The sequence below is a fragment of the Aquila chrysaetos genome, chromosome 20 (assembly GCF_900496995.4).
Source record: "Aquila chrysaetos chrysaetos chromosome 20, bAquChr1.4, whole genome shotgun sequence".
Lineage (NCBI taxonomy): Eukaryota > Metazoa > Chordata > Aves > Accipitriformes > Accipitridae > Aquila > Aquila chrysaetos.
In genome coordinates, this window is record NC_044023.1 from 19,184,045 (window position 1) to 19,202,916 (window position 18,872).

At 41.7% G+C, this 18,872-nt stretch overlaps 1 protein-coding gene across 12 annotated transcripts in view; it reads left to right on the plus strand.

Moving 5' to 3' along the window:
* The window catches only part of MITF (melanocyte inducing transcription factor), a 112,658-nt gene that overhangs the window by 81,049 nt on the left and 12,737 nt on the right, over window positions 1-18,872 (plus strand). For 5 of the 12 annotated variants that reach the window (XM_041118708.1, XM_041118704.1, XM_030043915.2 and 2 more), the window contains 4 exons: window positions 9,622-9,849; window positions 10,983-11,066; window positions 12,441-12,536; window positions 18,428-18,545. In XM_041118708.1, coding sequence (XP_040974642.1) covers window positions 9,622-9,849; window positions 10,983-11,066; window positions 12,441-12,536; window positions 18,428-18,545 — 526 coding nt within the window. Of the gene's footprint in view, window positions 1-8,287; window positions 8,494-9,621; window positions 9,850-10,982; window positions 11,067-12,440; window positions 12,537-18,427; window positions 18,546-18,872 lie in introns of those variants that run through there. The other 7 variants (XM_041118706.1, XM_041118707.1, XM_030043920.2 and 4 more) reach the window with 5 other exon arrangements.

Sequence of the window (18,872 nt, forward strand, 5' to 3'; positions counted from 1 at the left end):
AACAAGTGATGCTGTCGTGGTTTAACCCCAGCCAGCAACTAAAGACCACGCAGCCGCTCACTCACTCCCCTCCACCCAGTGGGATGGGAGAGAAAATCGGGAAAAGAAGCAAAACCCATGGGTTGAGATAAGAACGGTTTAATAGAACAGAAAAGAAGAAACTAATAATGATAATGATAACACTAATAAAATGACAACAGCAATAATGAAAGGATTGGAATGTACAAATGATGCGCAGTGCAATTGCTCACCACCCACCGACCGGCACCCAGCTAGTCCCCGAGCCGCGATTCCCCACTCCCCCTTCCCAGTTCCTATACTAGATGGGACGTCCCATGGTATGGAATACCCCGTTGGCCAGTTTGGGTCAGGAGTCCTGGCTGTGTCCTGTGCCAACTTCTTGTGCCCCTCCAGCTTTCTCGCTGGCTGGGCATGAGAAGCTGAAAAATCCTTGACTTTAGTCTAAACACTACTTAGCAACAACTGAAAACATCAGTGTTATCAACATTCTTCACATAGTGAACTCAAAACATAGCACCTAGCAGCTACTAGGAAGACAGTTAACTCTATCCCAGCTGAAACCAGGACAGATGCACAATGCGATTGCTCACCACTCGCTGACCGATGCCCATCCAGTCCCCAAGCAGCGATCGGCACCTCCCGGACAACTCCCCCCAGTTTATATACTGAGCATGGTGTTCTGTGGTGTGGAATATCCCTTTGGCTAGTTCGGGTCAGCTGTCCTGGCCATGCTCCCTCCCAGCTTCTTGTGCACCTCCTCGCTGGCAGAGCATGGGAAACTGAAAAATCCTTGACCTAGGATAAGCACTACTTGGCAACAACTAAAACATCAGCGTGTTATCAATGTTACTCCATACTAAATCCAAAATACGGCACTGTACCAGCTACTAGGAAGAAAATTAACTCTTTACCAGCCAAAACCAGGACATCCACTTAGACCGCAATCACGATGGGAGATCTTAAATAACCTTCTCGTACCTGCCTTGGTTTTCAAGTTCAGAAGATTTTTTGGATGAATTAAGTAACGAGGGAGTTTTATTGTGCTAACTGATGTCATTTCCTTGTGTTGGCTATGTCCTAAGGTAAAATGCTGGAATTGGCTCATCCTGCCTGTCATTCCCCAGTCAATACAAGTAACTCTTCACCTTTTTCTTGCTCTTGGGCTTTCTGGTCAGTGTTCTGGCCACTATTCCTGGGTTATAGACTAAAAGGGGAGCAAATATGCTCTAGAAAAGGTGGAGGGAGGGGGAGAACAGCAGCTGGAGAAGTTACTGAATAGGTTTATTCACAGTGGCCCTATGGGGAATGATATATCACAACCAAATCAACTTAATTTTGATTACGTTTCAAATAATGAGGTAGCTGCTCCATCTTGGAGGACTGGAGAGGTTTCAGAAAGCAAGAGGACTGAACTTCTCATGCAAAGCTACTTCAGGCAACTGACGTCCTTAGGGGGAAAAACGTGATGCTGTTGCTTGATGTTTGAATGCAGCATGTGGGAAAATGTCTTTGAGAATGAGTTAAACCATTGTCTGGCTGGTTGTTTGGATTGCTCCGAGTTGGGTGGTAGAAGGGTTCTTCCTGGCATTGCAGTGAAACCCATGATCAATATTTTAATGAAATAATGGAAGTTTTTTTATGGTCTTTAGGATTTTCAGACTTAGTGGATCAAGCTGTGGTGAATGTGACTTGCAGAATCTTGAACCTGGATTAGAAAACTTTAGGAGAATAAATCACTCAATGCAAGAGGCGCTAATTGGTTATCTTTCTCATATGTTTTTTGTTGGTTTTGTTTTTTTTTTTTTTTCCTCCTAGCCTGAAAGGACAGACACCTATTTATACAGCTTTCTGTTTTTATTCAAAGTCCTAGAAAACAATTTGTTGCTGCTACTATTGGCTTTTTATCCTTGAAAGTAATGTGTTGAAGCAGCTTTAAAAAGCAACTTTGAAGCCCTGGACTAGCGTGTTGAACAGGCTTTCTGCTGCAGTAGACCCAGCTGAAGTCTGTAGCCCTTGGAAAACACTTCAGTGGATGTGGTTTTGTATCGTTTTTCTTTGGGTACCATTAATTGTTAAATGACACAGAATTTTAACCTTTCTTAAAAATCCCATGACATTTAGCTGTCTAAGCAACAACAAGTTCTATTGAACTGAGAAAACTGACCAAAAAGTATTTTATTTTTAATTATAAACTGTAAGTCCTAAGGCAATTTACTTGAAACAAATGGTCTTTTTAATTTAAAAAAAAAAAATAATAAAAATGGGGTTGGGGGAAAAGGTCTCTTCCCCCTTGATTAGCTGTCCTCTGTAAATCTCTTATGTCCCTGTGCCCAAGCCTATCTCTGCTTCAATGAAGCATTAAGTGGTTTGGCTTTATTTTCACAGGAGGGTTCAGTGATGTTTTTGGTGAGAAGAATCTCCTTCTGTGTGGTTTGGGGAATGGGAATATGCTCCTTCTAGTTCGTGGGGCCCAGAGGAGCGGGGCAGCCCAAGAGCTGCTGGCATCACGATGGCCTTCCGTCACTTGCGTTGCACCAACGGAGGATTTCGGGCATCTTCAGCTTTGCGTGCGCAGGCGTGAGGTCTCCGCTGCTTAACTCCACGTCCCGGTTCTTCGCAGCTTGCTTTTCGCTAGGAAACGGTGGTCGTGCCCTGTAAGCTCAGCTGGGAGGAGGAGAGCAGGGGAAGCCATTTTGGCTGCACAAATGGCTCCCGTCCGAGCAGACCAGCCGGGTCTGAGCGTGGCAGAGGCTGGCCACGGTGCCGCCTCTGGGCGCAGGACGCGTGGCGAGTCCCCGGCGTGGGGATGGCCGGGGGCTCTGGAGTGGCGGTGGCCTTTCCCAGAGCGGGGTGAGAGAGATGGGGCTGTGATACCTGCCATGAAAAAAAGGGGGAGATGAAGAGTGGGGAAGGCCAGGAGACCTGGGCAGGCAGGGCTCCTGAGGCGGGACGGGGCCGCTCTCCGCAGGGCGGACAGGTCCTGCATCGGGGTTTCGAGTGTGGCTAGTTCAGAACCGGCCTTGTTCTCCTCACAGTCGTTATGTGTTTTCTTCCTGACGGTTTTTCTACTTGGCCTGGTTGCCTTTTCTTCACGCGAACGCGGTGGGAACATGAGTAAAGCAGTAGTAGTCTGGGTATCTGCAAAAGTTTTGGTGATGAAATCGCATGTTAAATTGTTCAATAGTTACAGGAAAGACCGTAAGTGAGTGAAACAGCTATTAACTACTTCAGAGTTTTATAAATTTGGTATTTTGGTGGGGTGGGGTGGTTGTTTTTTTGGTTGGTTGGTTTTTGGGTTTGGGTTTTTTCTTTTTAATACAGCACCTAAGGCTGTACATACAAAACTGCTCTGTGATCACGCTGAAATAGGTAATTCTTTTCATATTTCTCCCCGGATGGTGAGAGAAGTTTGAAAGTAGTGGTACTCGGAGATGCGACAAGTAACACATTGTGATTTTAAGTAGTAACTGAGATGGCAAAACCAGTAAGCAGTGTTCCACCTTGAAGAAATACTCCTAACACAAGATATGCTGGGTTTGTGCTTGCTTCCTGCAGTTACCCATTTGAAACAAATCAAACCTGTGCATGGACAAATTCATAAGTATGTAAATAACACAGGCCAACTAACTTAGCCTAGTTACCTTCATTGAGAAGTACTTGGTGGGTCAAAGCTTGATCCTGCAGCAACTAATCAACTTCCAATGATGGTTGGACTCGATGATCTTAAAGGTCTTTTCCAATCTAAATGATTCTATGCTTCTATGAACTTGAAGTTTTCCTAGAGGTTGATGGGTATTAAAGCCACAGCTAATTACTGATTTTCTTTTCTTTTCTTTTTTTTTTTTTTTTTTTTTTTTAATTCTGGTATATGGTCCCTGTTATTTTAATCATTAGCCACTTAGTTTCTGGATTACACTGTGTAAAACGCATTGGCCAAGCCAATAGGCTTCCCTGCCCTGCGCCTGCCCAAGAGGGAACTCTGCTGTGTGCCTCTACAAAAGGTGTTTGGTCCATGCATACCCACTGGGAGTGGGGATGCGCTGCTCTGTTGCCATGTAGCACTTCCAAGTTCTTGCCATCATTAGCAAGTTATTAGTAAATTAAGTCTGAGTGATTCGCAGCAAGACTTGACAGGAGGAGCAAATAGCAGAAGTATTGTTTCAGTTGCTTGTGTGGCTTCATACAGAGGAACTATTTGAGCCATATGCTTTGTGCTTAAGCACGAAGCTATGCTTCGTGTTTGAATTCCTGAGCCCCCGATCACCTTAACGGGAAACATTCTTAGTTTTTCAAATTGAAGGGAGCATGTGGGTCTGCTCAGGAGTCCTGTCGCTGATGTATAATGTAATACAAGGATTTTGAAGAACGTAGTCTGAAGTACACCTAAAATTCCCACTGATATGGTGTGTACGCTTAAAGCCGGTGAAAGCCATTGATTAAATATTTGCTTGATTGACGCTAGACCCAAAGACTGGGAAACACCTGCTCTATGTATATGGGTTATTACCATTGTTTCTGTGATATGGAAGAAAATAGGCAGCTTCTCAGGAGCTGGTTTTCCCCTACTCAGATACTTGAACTGGATGTATGTGCTGGAATTAGCAATCATGTTGAGATTAGTGAAGGTATGAGAAAGCCTTTCCCCTGCTTGAGATAACATTGTTCTCCAGGACACTCCAAAGAGCGAGGGACAAGTGCTGAGTAATCAGCGTGGCTCCATCCAGAACTTTTCCAGCTCAGCTCAGCCTTGTAGGGCCTAAGCCGGGTTACATCTGGGTGTAGTCAAGCTGATTTCTTTATACTGCTTTTCTCAGTGTTTCAGCTCAAGAAAAAACATCCTAGCTCACTGTCAGCATGGCAAGAATGGATGGAGCTTGAATCGCTGACCTGAGACTTGTAGTGTGGGAGTACCTGGTGCAATGGTAGTGCATGGAGCCAGCCCATGGAGATTAGTGGAGATGCTGCTGAGCTGGCATTGGAGGCTCTTCTGGCATGAAACCATTTCTGGGCCTCTACTTCTAAAGCAGTGTTATTCTGCTACCCATGTCAGCAGTACCTTGATAGCCATGCAAATTGAAAATGCACCTGAATACAAATTGACAGTACAGCCTTCTTCCAGGTGTTTCTGGGCTGAATCCAGGCTGTAGGCTGCCTCTTGGCCATCCTCGGATCTGTAGTTCCTCGTAGCCAAATTCTTCTGTTACTATGGTGTGATAAACTTAGCTGGTTTTGTCACCTTGTCTTAAATAATTTCCAGAGTTCTGCAGGTGATACTTCCATTACTTCTTTCCATTACTTCATGCTTGCCAATACCAAAATGTCCAAAAACCAGAGTTCTACTCAGTTTAGTAATGTTACAGCAAAGCTTGGGTTGAGATTCCTGGAGATGGTTGGAGATCCAGACGATTCAGTTTCAAGTTGTTCCATTTTTATTGCATGTCCCCAATCAGACGCATTTCTTTGGGAGTGTCTCCAAACCAATAAATGGTTGTCCTCTTACACTTTGTATCTCATGAATTTGGGAGAACAACAAGAACTATTCTTCACCCCAAAGGCAAGAAGGGGCCGAGGACCAAAATTAGATCTTAATTAAGTCAAAGCTTTTATTCATGGTTTCAAAATTGGGGTAGTGGAATTTTGGTTTCAGGTTTGTTTTGCAGCTCTTTGCTTGTGAGATAGCAGACGCACTTTTTGACAAACTTTATGGCTTCTTTGCAGGCTGACCATGACTGGTACATCTTGGGACATTTGCCCAAGTACGCACATTTGGGCTCTCTTTGATGTACAGACTGCAGAGAAGGATGCTCTAGGCTAAAGACAGAGGTAGTCTCAATAAAAAGCACTGAGTTCATAAAGATAGTCCCCACCAGATTTCAATGATGGAGCTCATAAGGCAGCTTGAGAGGGCAGTAAGTGACACAACGAAGGATCAAACTGAATTTTCTCAGATGTCTTATGTGTAGCCTGTTGAGCCTCACATTTGGCAAGAGCAAGGGTAGTTGAAACTGTCCAAGAAGGAACGTGCGTGAAGCTGTTTCCATCTTGTGGGAGCGCCTGTGCTTGTCGCACTGACATGCAGGGTGGGAATAGTCATGTCGCATTCTTCTCCATTCAGAGAATAATTGTACGTTCTTGTACTCAAATGTGAAAGTGGGTTTGACCAGCTGTGGATTGATTAAAAGGAAATGTTCAGTCCCCGAATCTCTCCTTTGCATCATTTTGGTGCAATTTAATGCCAGAAAAGGCAGTTTTCTGTGTTCTTCGGTTCACTACGGGACTTGTGTGTGAAGGTGACATGTCCTTGGAGAACTGTGCCTATCTAGTGTATAATGACTATGGTTCTTCTGGTAGGTTTTTTTTCTGTAAAGGCAATAGAGCATCTTATACCCTGCCGCTGATTTGAAGCCCAGACACCTGACAGTAAATTAATTTCCTCAGAGTCACTTGTTGCCCATGTGTAGCAAGAGTTGACTCTACATGAAAATGTGGTCTACTGGATAACTGTTCAGAATACTTCCAGAAGGATATACCATTTTCTGTGAGCCAAAGTGACTGTGTGGTGTGTCAGGAATTAAATTGGCTAGATTATAATTTGCCTTTGCAGTTATGCTGCACACAAATATGCAGTAGTGTTTATCTAGCTGTTAAATTTACTGTAAGGGTGGGCAAGCAGGAAAGATTCCCTGCCCACCCACCCCCCGCCCCCCCCAAAACAGGAAAAAAAGAAAAAAGCAGACAGTAGCTTCTGAACTGCAGCTGAAACCTGTTGCCCTGTACCAGAGAGGATGCACTTCTCAGCAAGAATAAAATTCTCAGAGAACAGTTATACTTCTGTATTAAGTAGAAATCTGCAACTTAAAGGTTTGAGAAAGAACGCATACTGAAGGCAGCACAGCCCATTTAAAAAAAAAAAAAAAAAAAAGAGTAGCAAAATAACGCTAACTATTCTGATGTAGTATAATACAACAAAATCTTGGGGAAAGTATGTTCTTGTGGAATAAGTATGTGTTTTGCCAACAAAAATCCTATGTCATTGTGTGTTTCAAAACTTGACATGTAGTGGAGTCAGTTCAGTGTATTAGTATATATTATAAATAATATAATATTTGATGATGCACAGTTGAGATGTGGACCTTGGAATTTTGCAGGTCTCTCTCCTGGGAGCGTAGGGAGTGGGTAGGAGATGGGTGCGGAGAGGAGAGGCTTTGCTTCATCCCTTCGCCACAGGAAAAGGAATGTGCAAATTGTGTCAGACAAGTAGGGCTTGTTTTTAAAATAACATATTCAAAGATAAGTGTTATGAAAATAACTCGTTTACTGATAACTTTATCTACTCAGAAGATGAAAATTTAAGTGAAAAATAGACTTATCTGGGTAGCGTAACTCTTGCCACTGGTGACAGGAAAATTGATAACGCAGTTTGGGACTGACAAAGCGAGTGTTGTACTTATCACAGCAGACTTCTGTATTGTGTTGTCTTGCAATTTAGTGCAGCAAATCAGATTAAACTCTCTAGAAACGCTATCTTAAGTGTGCTTCCCTGTGCAGCAGAGACTTGGGAAAATAATGCAAGTTGAGCAGCTTTTGATGCCTGTGCTTGAGTACAAGCTTTGGTCAAGGGGTTGGACAGAAAGAAAAAGTAAGTTCTGGAAGGTGTAGGGACTGTGCACAGTACTGTGACTCTTGTACCAGTGCAGGTAAGTGCATTTGGGACACGTTATAGCCCATTGTCAACCATTGCTGAACTGGAAAACTTCTTCCAGCTGTAGACTGAGACAGAATTATATGGGCTCTGAAGCACCAGGGAGGCTGAGGACGTGGTAGAGCTTTTTCAAATCCTTTGTGTTCAACGGCAGGTCCTGCGTGGACCGGCGGCTGTGCGGGGCAGGGCGGTGGACTGCTGCACCAAGAAGCTGAAGATAGGACTGTGTAGCCCCATGGGTTTATCCGGCGCACCCCACTGCCAGGGGATATGCATTAGGCTTGTAGGACATTTGTTCAGTTATTTCTTACTTCGTACTTAAAAACTTTTAACCTTACTGCTAAAGAAAAATACCATTGTCTATTAGTACGACTGGAATGAAAGATGAATAGTGAATTAGCCTTGAGCGAACTGTCAATCTGACTTTGATAGCCCATCACTTAAAAGGTCCTTTTATGTTTATGAAAAAGCATGATGTCAAGGCCAGGGAAAAAAAAATACCAATACTTAGGGCTAAACTTGCATAGCTTCCAAGAAAAGCCCCTGTGTGAACTGTTTGTTTCTCTACATGCATGGCTAATTAGCGTAGGATACTATAAGTCTGGGCAGTGGCATTCAAGTTTCTTCTGCTGTTTTGGGGTAGCTTGTTTATGGTGCTTCCATATGTGAATCCCTCAAACTGGAGTAGCGTAGAGCAAAGGATATTGCAGTCGCTTCTCTCGCAACCTCTAAGTAGTATGCTGGAAATGCTTGAGTATAATCATTATCAGGTGAGTTATTATTGCAGACTTACTTTAAAACCTGTTGCTAAGAAGGCTTACAGTATACAGGAAATCCTTCTCCTCTGGTATCTAGTATGCTTTATTTAATTTCTTCCACAAAGATGAGTGGGGGACATACGTGATCACTTGTAACAGCAAAAGTCACTTTAATGGAACTGTTCTAAAACAAAAAAAACCTTCTCAGAGTATTATTGTATTTTGGCTTGTTTTCTACCTTCTGATAAAAACATTAATGGTCAAAGAAGGGTGACAAATAGTTTCCAGGATATGGTGAAAATCTTGCACGGAAAAAAATTGCCTTTCTTCTCTTGCTTATTTAGGGTGTGCGAGAATAGTTCAGGATGAGGTTTTTCATATTTTGTATAAAAAAAAAAATTGTAAGTACTGAAAAGCTTATCTTAAATGCAAAAATAGCTGTTGCTGAGGATAGTGATTGATCTGAACTGAAACACTTCTTTTCTTGCATCATATTTGCATAATGTGTTTATAAACAGGCTGTCTTATTTGTATCTGATTTAGGCCATATATCTGAGATATAAATAATTTGTAGGCAAAAAAATGGTGTATTCCTTTTTTTTTAACCAATGTGTTACTTTAAAAAAAAAACCACCAACAAAACAAAAACCAACAAACCTTTTGATCTCTCTGTTACTTGACATCTGATAAAGGATAGCAATCCATAGTATTTGGTTTTAATTGGTAGCTACAAACAAGTAAAATGGGTCCTGCAGTGCAACTCGTTTCTCCATATTTTAGTGAAAACTAAATGTTGCGTAGCTGAAGGTCTGAACGGAGAACCGTCTGTTCTGGAGTATCTGTATAAACTGGAAAACCTGAGCGTTGGCTTTAAGTGAAAATCTCACATTGTAGAAAAATAAGTGGAACTTCTTGGTTTACCATTAATAAGTAAGTTATTGAAACACTAGCTCATAAACTGATTTCTTGCCACCGAATGTGAATTAGTGAAGCGCTGCTGACTTCCTTGGGGACGTACAGGTTTGTACTTTTAAGTCAAATGCTTAGCTGGTATATATGTCACAAATGTATAGCTCAAATCAACAGCACGTATAATGATGTTGTAAAACAATAAAGTACTTTTAAAATTGTGTCATACAGGTGCAGACTCACCTTGAGAATCCAACCAAGTACCATATTCAGCAAGCCCAGCGGCAGCAGGTAAAGCAGTACCTCTCTACCACTCTAGCAAATAAACATGCCAACCAAGCCCTGAGCTTGCCATGTCCAAACCAGCCCGGTGATCATGTCATGCCGCCTGGAACTGGAAGCAGCGCGCCCAACAGCCCAATGGCTATGCTTACCCTTAACTCCAACTGTGAAAAAGAGGTAATACACTCTCACCCTGCATATTTTTCAGTAAAATGGAATTGCAATCTGCTTGCTTTCTGTTTTAAACCGTATTTGATCATGTTAAGATGTTACGTTTGTCTTGTTTTCTGAACTGTTCACTTTGAAAATGCAACCACTACCTCTGTGTCTGCCTGATGAATACGTATTTGCATAGAACATTTTGGCAAAAAAACTGTGTCCATCTAACTTCCTCTTTTTTGAACTATTTTAGCTAGTTATTAAAACTACTTACTTTTTTTTTTTTCCCTCCCCCTTGCTTGATGCACACAGTGAATAATTGACCTTTGGAGAATACAAAGCAGTTTTGTAAGCTGTAGCTTTCTGCAATAATGTTATTTATGGCTCATTCAGTGTAGAAAGAGCCAAGAGCATAGCAAAAATAACTGAAAAACACAAAGCTTTTTGAGCTATTTTAGATATTTTTACAGTAAAATTTGAGCAAGTCTCTTGGTTAGCTGGAAGGCCAGATTATCCCAGCTAATATACCCTAAAATGTTACTGTTTGCTGTTTCATGATGAGCTCAGTGCTGCAAATAAAAGACTTCACTAGCCTATGCCTAGAAGTCCTTTGCAACCTTGTCTTAATCTTTGCTGGCAAAAACTTAGTTGGATGTGACACATGTGCTCACGTGCTGAAGGAAGATGATTGAAAGTTATTAACAAGTGTAAGAATCACGTCAATAATTTTGTAACTTGACAAATAGAAGACAATTGTAGAGCTCCTCGTGTCCTCTCATCCTCCCCCCTCAAGCCTTTGTGCCAGATTTTTAATACAGATGCACTCTGTGAGGAAAACGTTATGCAACTTTGAGAAACAGTTATTACAGAACATGTTTTGCAGATGCAAGAGAAATTACTTGTGCTCCATAGCTTCAAAAGAAAAGCAAATCAAATAGTTCCACCCTATCATCCCAGTTGTACCCAAATCTTTTTTTTCCTCAAGATATTTATAGCTTCACTTTGCTGTGTCATCAGGCACATGTGTGCATGACACTGTTTCAATCGTGCTCTTTTTGGGACGGAGACTGTGCCATGAACTCAGATCCATGCTTTGCTTTTTCTTTTTTTTTTTTTTTTTCCCCTTCTTTTTTTCCTTTTTATTTCTGCAGGGATTTTATAAATTTGAAGAGCAAAGCAGGGTTGAGAGTGAGTGCCCGGCTCTGAATACACACTCACGAGCATCATGCATGCAGGTACTGGATGACACAGGAGTTGGAGCACAGGTCCCCTTTCTAATGAGCATGTTTCTTTGAAGTTATGTTGAAGAATAAACTTGCCCCGTAGTGTCTTTAAGAAGCTGAATATAAGATGTATTTAAGGAACAAACCAATGTTTATTAGCATTGATGTCAAAAGTGCATTAAGACATCCGAAGAAGGCTAGTGCTTTTCTAGCACTGTAATGCTATAGCAGAAGAATGTATCAACCATGCTTTAAGGTCTCACTTCAGGAAATCTTTTCTAATGCAGTCTTCTCGAGACTGCATGTATGTGTTCTTGTCCTGATAGTTTCTAAGACCACATTTCTATGCAGATCACAGTTGCATTTAAAAAAATGATATGAAAAGGTTTTAATCTGTCCATGATAATTTGTCCTCAGTAGTCATCCTATTTTATTTTATTTTATTTTTATTTTATTTTATTTTATTTTTTCAGCTAAGGGTTTTTTACTTCTAGTAACGAGACTTTGGATATGGGCTGTAACTCTTAGTTCCTTTCTTGCCCTCACTTGCAGTCAGCGTGATTGGTTCTGATCACACTTTCTGGAGCTGATATAAAAATGCCATATAGTACTATTTCTACCATCAGCGTTATGTATTGATTTTGTAGATGACTGTCATTTAAGCTCCTTTTTTATAGTGAGCAAAAAGGAAATAGTCAATCCTGCAGGACAGTTTGGAACACCTGCATGGGTTTCTCCTGCCCGTGCAGGAGCTTACAAAGGCACTTTCCAGCCCAGCCCCAGAAAGAAGATTGCTTGCATCCAACTAAAATCATCTCCCAGCTGCTCTTGGGTGGCGCTTCCTGGGAGGGTGTATGAGGGACATGAATCCAACGGATTTTGTTGTCCGTGGTGGGCAGCCTGTCACCCAGCAGCAAGCCTTTGTTCCCTCTCCTTCCCCTGCGGGTGTCAGGGGCTTGGGCGTTACTGTCTGTACGCAGGTTTTGACCCCACAACTAGAGGAAGGAGGTGGAGGGTAGGCAGGCAGTGCTGCACGGGGGAGAGGGTTTCACGTCGTTAGCGTGGCTCGTTTTATGGGGAGCTATCTCCTCCTCCGTACCTGGGAGGAACAGTGTGTCCGTGGGCAGGTAGTGCAGGGTAACTGCTGGTGGGAGGAGTGGGTTAGACCACGAAGCCTCAGCTTTCTCATAACCCGAATGTCCTGGCTGAATAGCGGGAGTCATGGCTGAGGGATTGGATTTGGTGCGTGGCAAAACTGCACAGGCACCTCTGCTTGGGCCCACGCTGCAGAGAGCCAGTGTGTGGCTGAAGTGGTTTGCCAGGCCTCTGTATCCTAGTGGTTTTGGTAACTGCTTTGTTTTTCTTTGTCCACCTTTTCTGCTGCAGATGGATGATGTGATCGATGACATAATTAGTCTGGAGTCAAGTTACAATGAAGAAATCCTTGGCTTGATGGACCCAGCCCTGCAAATGGCAAATACGGTACAATGGTCCTTTCCTTCTGTTGTTAAGTCTAATTCTCCTTCCTTGAGAGAATGCAAAACTGTAGCATGTGGGTTTTTTCCAAGCAATTAAGTAGTTATTGTATTGTCCCATAAAGTGTAATTAGTTTTTCTTTGAAGAGCTAAAGGTATACAGTTGCAATGAAAAATGTGAGTTTTAAAAACGCAAGCTGGAGTCAGGTCGAGGCAATACAAGGGACAATTTTGCTTTTCTTATTTCAAAGTTAGGTTAGTCTGTGAGAGGATTGTAACAGAGGAGCGAACTAGGCTCACCAGAGTGAGCTCATACCCATTCGTATTAAAAATCGCCATGGTCATTATACTTGGCTTTGGAAAACCTAGAAGAAACCTCTGGCACCCCAGGTTCCTGTATCTTACCATGTTCAATTAAGAAATTGTACACCATGCTTAAGCACATGTTAGCATCCCTATCCAGAGACCCTCTAGTTTAACTGTTAGCTCTAACATCATAGCTTTAGCTTAACCTGATTTCAAATGGAGAGAAGGCCCTAGCTAGATGACAGCAAAGATGTTACAAAATTTAGGGGGAGAAAAAAAATAATTAAAAAACCAACCTTCAAAACAAACAAAAGGGGAAGGAATAAAGAAGCTTAAAAACTGAACAGGAGAAGGGGACCTAGGAAGCCTGTGACAAAAGACAAAAACACAGAGGTGCAAGAACCGGTGACTGAGGGAAGGAGCAGGTTACCTCCGAGTTGCTGTTTCTGGTTGCTGGTTCACATTGCTGCGAGCATTAATATAATCGTACTTCTGGCATAATCTTATTTTGATCTTTTGTGGAGGGTAGCTCCAGTGAATTTTTTGCCTTAGGCTTAAGTGCTGTTAGATCTGGCTGAGTAGATGTCTGCCAGGGCTGGCGTCTGTTTCTTTTTTTTATCTAGTGCCAAAATTTACAGCTTACCACATAGCATCAATTTTGTAGCATAGCTTTACATTTGCTGACAGTACTCGTCTGATGTCGCATTAACCTAGTCCGACGCTCCCACAGATTCCCACAGCCCTCTTGGAGACGTGGTGCATGCCGCAGGAAACGGCCCACCAGCATCCCTTGCTAAATAGTGCCCTTTGAGTAGACTGAGAAATAACTGCAGAGTCCTACCGGAACAAATAAATTTTCCTTTAATGTAAGATGACTTCAAAAGTGCATCTGCCCTGGAATTGGAGTGGAAAACTTAAAAACCTGTAAAAAAGATAGTTTTCAAGATAGTTACTCTTTTTCTTTCTTTTTTTTTTTTTTTTTATTGAGGGATCTGGTTCTTCTGGAGTCCTTTCTCTGAAGTTCCATTGGATTGGGACCCATTAAATTAGAGGGGACTTGGATTTCTTTGTACTTTTCTTCCTCTCTTATTTCACAGGTACCCCAGCAGTGGCTCTTTGTTTCCAGGCAAGGATATAACGCTACTCCGCACTCTTTTGGTGCAAGGAGTCCATGTAGTCAATATGTAGGGTAGTCTGTATCCCTCCTGCTTTCTGCGTGACACTAAGCCTTGTAAAGACTGCCTGATCCACATTTGCCATGAAATTTCAAAAATTGCCCGCTGTATGTGGTGAAGTCTGTAACATAAAGAAATAGTAGAATTAAGACTTCGTTACTAATACATTTAAATTGCTGGAGACAAAAAGCATGTTTCAGTCTCTGAATTAACCTCGTACGAATCCTGAAGAGATGGAAATTGAACCATGTTTCCCAACAGTTGGTTTAGGGGAAAACATTAACCTGGTGTAAGAGACAGGTTTCTTTTGGAACAGGATTTAGCTCTTAAAACACACAACATTTTACTAATAAGGAATTAATGTCCGTAGACTGAGCTAAGTAGCTGTGGAAGAAATCAAGAGAGGAAATGGTCTCTAAAGAGACGCAACCTATAAATAGTTGTGCTGAGACTATGACAAAGGCTGCTATTGTTCCATAACCAACAAAGAACAAAAGGACCAGTTTGTTACATTTGGTAACAGTACTTAATTGATAAGCAAAAGCAGAGATTTCTGTGTAGAGGGAGCTAAGGGAAGTTTCCAAGTACCTCTTAATTGAAAAGGGCTCATTGCAATCAACTACTTGTGGAAGTGTTTGTAAACTTTGGTATTGGGTCACAAGTTAACTGGCTTTGCTTCTGTGGTGAAAAGTATCACAAAATGGTCACTAGTTTGCCAAGAGGGTTTTCTGCATAGGTATGACCTAGTAATTGAATTGCTAGGTACTGTGTAAAGTACTCTTGTATGCCAGGTTGAGATGTCAACTAATTCATCCAACTAATCAATTCTAGCAAGAGTCTGACATGGAAAGCCATGCGAGTATGTGCAGCTCCACTTCTAAATGTGACTTTCCTGTGGAAGTTAAACTCCAGAAGTAGAGAGGAGTCTTATTTCAGGGACTGTTGCTGAGCATGTGCTTGTAGGTGAGGGAACAACACAGTAATACATCGTAGGCTGCATGAGCTGGGGGAGCAAAATCTATTGCAGTGTGTACTGATACCTTAGAAGCAGCATTGTTGATCTCACAGCTGATGTCTCAGTGATTTTATACAGAGCCTCAATGACCTGAATGTGGGTGCTTGTTTTGTTGGAGTAGTGGAGGAGAAAGGAAAGCGTCAGACTCCCCTGAATGTACACTATGATGAATCTGCAGAAATAATAACCATATTTGATATTTCTGTTCTATAAAAGTAGTTATTAAAAAAAAAAAAGAAAAAAAGTAGATGCAAAGTGATAGGAAGGCTGAAATTTGTTTTTCTTGGTATGTTTCTGCACCTTGTGAAGCCAAGGCCTAGAATTATGAAATCTTACAAATGAAGGCATTTTACACCATGCTATTTCAATCGAGATAACAAGCTAAGCCTGGCATAAGCCACTCCTCCCGCATTTACTTTTTGGGAGAGTAAAGGTGGATGATCTGACTGACGCGGTGTTTAAATTTCTTCTTAGCCAGAAGTAGCTAAGAAAGCCTTAAGGAAAGCATGTTTAGGCTGGAAACATGCTAGAGTTTGGAGAAGACAGGGAAGGAGCCTCAGCACCAGAAAATTCCATGTCTTTCTCAAAGTTTTGAGACTCCATCTTCCCAGTGAAATGGCTGTGGGAGTTTTGAACGTTTTCCCATCTCTTTGTACTTGGGGAAAGGCATGAAAGGCTTGTCTGTCTTAATAGATTAGAGCTGAAATGTTTGCAAACAATGTTTAATTTTTCCTAGTTTCTTCCAATAGGAAGCATTTGAATTAGATGCCTAGGTGTCGCTGCATTGTGTCCATTATAAGCCCCTTCTGGTTTTGGTTTGGGGGTATTTTGCCCCTTTTCAGCCTAGTGGCTGCTTTTGTGTGCTCACAGCACTGCTGACTTGTCCATTTCAAACCAATGCCCTCAGCATGTAGGGGTCTTCTCCCCTTTGCAGTTCCCTAAACTCTGCACTAATGATTATTAGTCTTACCTTACAACTCAACTATTTTATCCCTCTGGGACCTGGAATATAATTGTGAACAGAGGATGTGCCTCAATTTTAACTTATCTTTAACTGCAGGTATTTTAGCCACGTGAGATGAGCTGAAGTGTTGTATGCACTTTATATTTTTCATTCAAAGGGAATTGTATAAAGTTAGTCCCAAAGATGTGACTTGCAGCCATTCTGGAGAAGAGGCTTCTCAGAGGCTCATACTGAGTATGAGTGTGGACCATACATGTAGTCACACTCATAGTGAAAAGTTAAAACTGAAGCTTTGACCTGTGGAGTTCAGCTTGCTGGGAAAAGTAGTCAAAGAAAGAAGGCAATCAGTCTCTTTGCTTATGGATCACTGATTTAAACTGAGGCTGTTGGCATCAACCTTTAATACAAATTTCCTTGATAAGCATTCGTGTGTACATGCAAACCTACAAAGTTTAGCAGCTGTGCAGATTTCTCCCTTCATCTTCCTTTGTTTAGCTAACGCTGCATCAGCAGTGCTTGTGCTTTGGATGTTGCGCAGCTCTTGGTTGGGTTCCTCTGGTGCTTGCAACTTCTGCAGGACTTCAGTGTGCATGTTCAGCAGCTGCTGCCTGTGTTACTGTCCCCTTTTGTGGTGATTGCTTACACAGGTCCTGTTTATTTACACAGAAAATCTGGCACAGTGTTTACACCTGGGGGAGGGAGGGGATGATAAAAAAAACATCACAAACTTGTAACAAGCCAGGTCCATTTTGCAGTAAGGCAAGCAGCTTGGTGACTTTAACTGTTCTCCATGTTTCATTATAACCTAGCTGCTGTACCCAGGCTTTGAGATGCTAGTTTCTAGATTTCTGAAAAGAATGTATTTCCCCCCTCCCGCCCCAAAATTCCTAATTAGATTTCACATGTCTGGTTTTGAACTTCAAGTCCCTGGGCTACAAACAAGGTCTTTGTGCTCTCCCCATGGATAGGAGCATGAATAGAAAAAGCACATCCAAGTCAGAAGGGCGTATGACGCTATTGCTGTGCCTATGTCATGGATACATTTGAGGGGCCAAAAGATACAAGGGTCAGCCTTATAGAGCAGTGAGAGTGAGTGGTCACCCTGACATTAATGCGGGTAGGTCACAACTGGGACCATAGTCTGTGATGGACAGCTGTGACCTTAGCTTTACTATAGACGTTCCTTTTTTTTTTTTTTTTTTTTTTTTTTTAATTTATTTTTATATTGCAGTCAGGAGCTAAGGGGAGGGTGAGGAATTGTAAGACTGAATCTTGGTGAGAATTCAGTTATATTTTTCCTCTGTCACTTAAAGATTGAGTCGGGCAACTTTGTTGTTGGCCACTGTCTGTTCAAGACAAGTATCAGCCCAGCTTCTAGCTGGTGGCACTTTAATGGATACATATAAACTTTGCTTCTTACGGTAGCTCCAGATGGCTCCGGATGGAGAAATTTTCTTAGGTCTCAGTCCGGCAAGGACCATCAGTAGGAGTTCAGTAGTCCAGGCTGTGACTCACTCCATTGTTTTCACAATGTTTTTAATTACACAGGTGTAAAGTTAATACTTACTCTAATCACTGCAGGATCAGTGTCTTGGGGGGATTGGTTTTCTTTGCAGCAATGATAAGAAGTATTGCCAGTCAGATAAGATACCAAAGTGTTTTGTACCTGTCTTTTTCAAAACCTAGTTTGAAAACAAAAAAGAGATGGGTAAAATAATCCACTCAGGGTAAATGTAAACTTCTTTAAATACCTTTCAATTTAAAGGGATAGCTTTGATAAGTCTTGTTGGAATACCATCCTATTTCTCTATAGATCTCCTTTCTTAAACATACCTAAATAAGAGTAGCAGAATGAACAAGTAATTGAGGAAACTTAATGTAAAAATAATCTTCCTCCTACTGATGCATGTTCTTGTTACATAAGGCGAAAACCAAGTTAAAGTAAACTTAAATGTTTTCTGTGTAGGTAGCTTTCAAATCACATGAAAAATGCAATTGATTAATACAGTGTTCTTCCTCAGCCATGTGACAACTTGCTAAGTACTTTCACTCACATATTCCTGAAAAAAGAGGGGCTTCCTCCGGGAGAGTTCTGTAGGCTCTTTCAGATGTTTTGAGTAAGAGAAGCGATGGGGGTACAGATGTAATAGTTTCACTGAAAACCAAGGAGCAACAATACTGCAATATTGTCAGCATGTTACCTCTTCTGCATATTCTCTGCCTGCATATTCTTGAGGAGAGAAGACAGAATTTTCTCAATGTAGGTGTTTTATTCCTCAGGCCTGTGCATATCTGTGACTTTTGCTGACCTTCTTGCATGGTCTGTTTGCACATGGAAAAGAGCACAGATTTCTTAGCAGATCCTAACTCTGTTCTTCTGTACAAAGCCTTTCATAAGGACAAACCAAATGATCCTTTTCCGTGTTTCTTTTTTCCAGTTGCCTGTGTCTGGCAATTTGATTGACCTTTATGGCAACCAAAGCATGCCTCCTCCAGGACTAAACATCAGCAACTCATGTCCAGCTAATCTTCCTAATATAAAAAGGGAGCTCACAGGTAAATATGTCTAAAATCCCACCTTGGAGCAATAATACAATTGTATAATTTGTTTCACCTGAATAGGTGATATCGGGTATAATTTCTGTTACGAGAAAGAATGTATGGATGAATAGTTACTTTTTGCTTTGCAGACCATTTTTTAGCAGATGTATTAGCCTGCAATGCAGTTATGTGGGTATGTGTGTGTTCACTGTGACAAGTTACGATAAAGTCCCTAGTTGTTATAGTCAAATCTGCACATTGAAAGCATTGTGTCACAGGAAACTTCCATGCATCTCTTGCAGAGCTGTTTTCTGGTTTGGGCTTCTTGTTTGCTCTATCAAC